The sequence below is a fragment of the Buceros rhinoceros genome, unplaced genomic scaffold, assembly GCF_000710305.1.
Source record: "Buceros rhinoceros silvestris isolate BGI_N320 unplaced genomic scaffold, ASM71030v1 scaffold2401, whole genome shotgun sequence".
Taxonomy (NCBI): domain Eukaryota; kingdom Metazoa; phylum Chordata; class Aves; order Bucerotiformes; family Bucerotidae; genus Buceros; species Buceros rhinoceros.
In genome coordinates this window covers 29,391-30,420 of record NW_010394637.1, presented here as the reverse complement: position 1 = coordinate 30,420, position 1,030 = coordinate 29,391, and the positions used below count along the sequence as shown (strand labels likewise).

The 1,030-nt window shown below is 41.0% G+C and overlaps 1 protein-coding gene across 1 annotated transcript in view; it reads right to left on the bottom strand.

The window, feature by feature from the left end:
- Nucleotides 1–222: 222 nt before the first annotated feature.
- LOC104501462 (protein FAM178A-like) overlaps nt 223–1,030 on the bottom strand; it is a 20,370-nt gene continuing 19,562 nt past the window's right edge. Inside the window, exon 15 of the mRNA XM_010145274.1 lies at nt 223–258. Within this exon, the coding sequence (XP_010143576.1) occupies nt 223–258 (36 nt within the window). The remainder of the gene's footprint in view (nt 259–1,030) is intronic.

The window sequence follows — 1,030 nt, the reverse complement described above, 5'->3', positions numbered from 1 at the left end:
TGTTCAGTTTAGCCACTTCGATTTTTCAGAAGTAGTGTATTTGTAGTGGAAGCAATGTCAATCAAATTAGATCCTTGTGTTTCTACTATTTGCCTGAATCAAGCTCAGGTTTTAACTCAGGTGACTGGTTTCTTTTGGTCCGACCAAGATGAAGCTCCATTCATTCTACCTCTTCCCAGGTTCCAGAGTTTTTCTGTTATTTTCCCTGAACTAGGCAAGAGTTCATGAATCTGGCTCCCAAAAGTCATGCAGTTTTCCCTAAAGAGTAAAAACAATAGTAAACAAGTCAGAAACCAAACAATAGAAGAGCAGAGTAGGCAAGTGCTTAAAGCTTGAGATCATCACAATGTGTGACAAGTCTCTAGAATTTTCTTCAGAAACACTTGACAGTTTCCCCATATGTGAATCAACTCCAAATCTCTCTGAAAAAGCTGCACCAATACCAACCTTCATCAGCTGCTAAGTGGCTTCTGTTACTGTCTAATTTCCTTCCCTTTCTGTAACAAGGGAGGTCATACACGCTTCAGACAATGTCGTCTTTTGCACGTTGCTGGGAGCAATTAATGGTCAAACGGTTGATTACACAATTTTTAACTGAAATCAATACTACGCACGTATGTATAATTTGAGCTTTATGTAAGTGATACACTACACTACTGGAAAGCTAAGCTTTTCCAAGACAGGTAGTTTACATTCCGAGACAGGACTCAAACAGCTGGTCTGATCACATTACAAAGGAAACCTTACAACCCAGGACTGGAAGAAACAGCTCTGCACTCTGGGTATCAGTAGAAATGATCCACCTATTCCACCAAGGCCAGGTAGGTATCATGACAGCAAATATTAATGAGAGACTAATTATGACATTATTTACTTCTACAGAGCATGAAAGGCTTTTCCTAATGACTGCATGAAGCTCACCACGTTTAAAGGAGGAGGAGTTATCAAGAGCCGTTAAACATACGTGGACAGAGCCTCCGACTCAAGCAGTCTTGAAGTCTCACACTGCCAGACCACAGCAGGAAGGGCA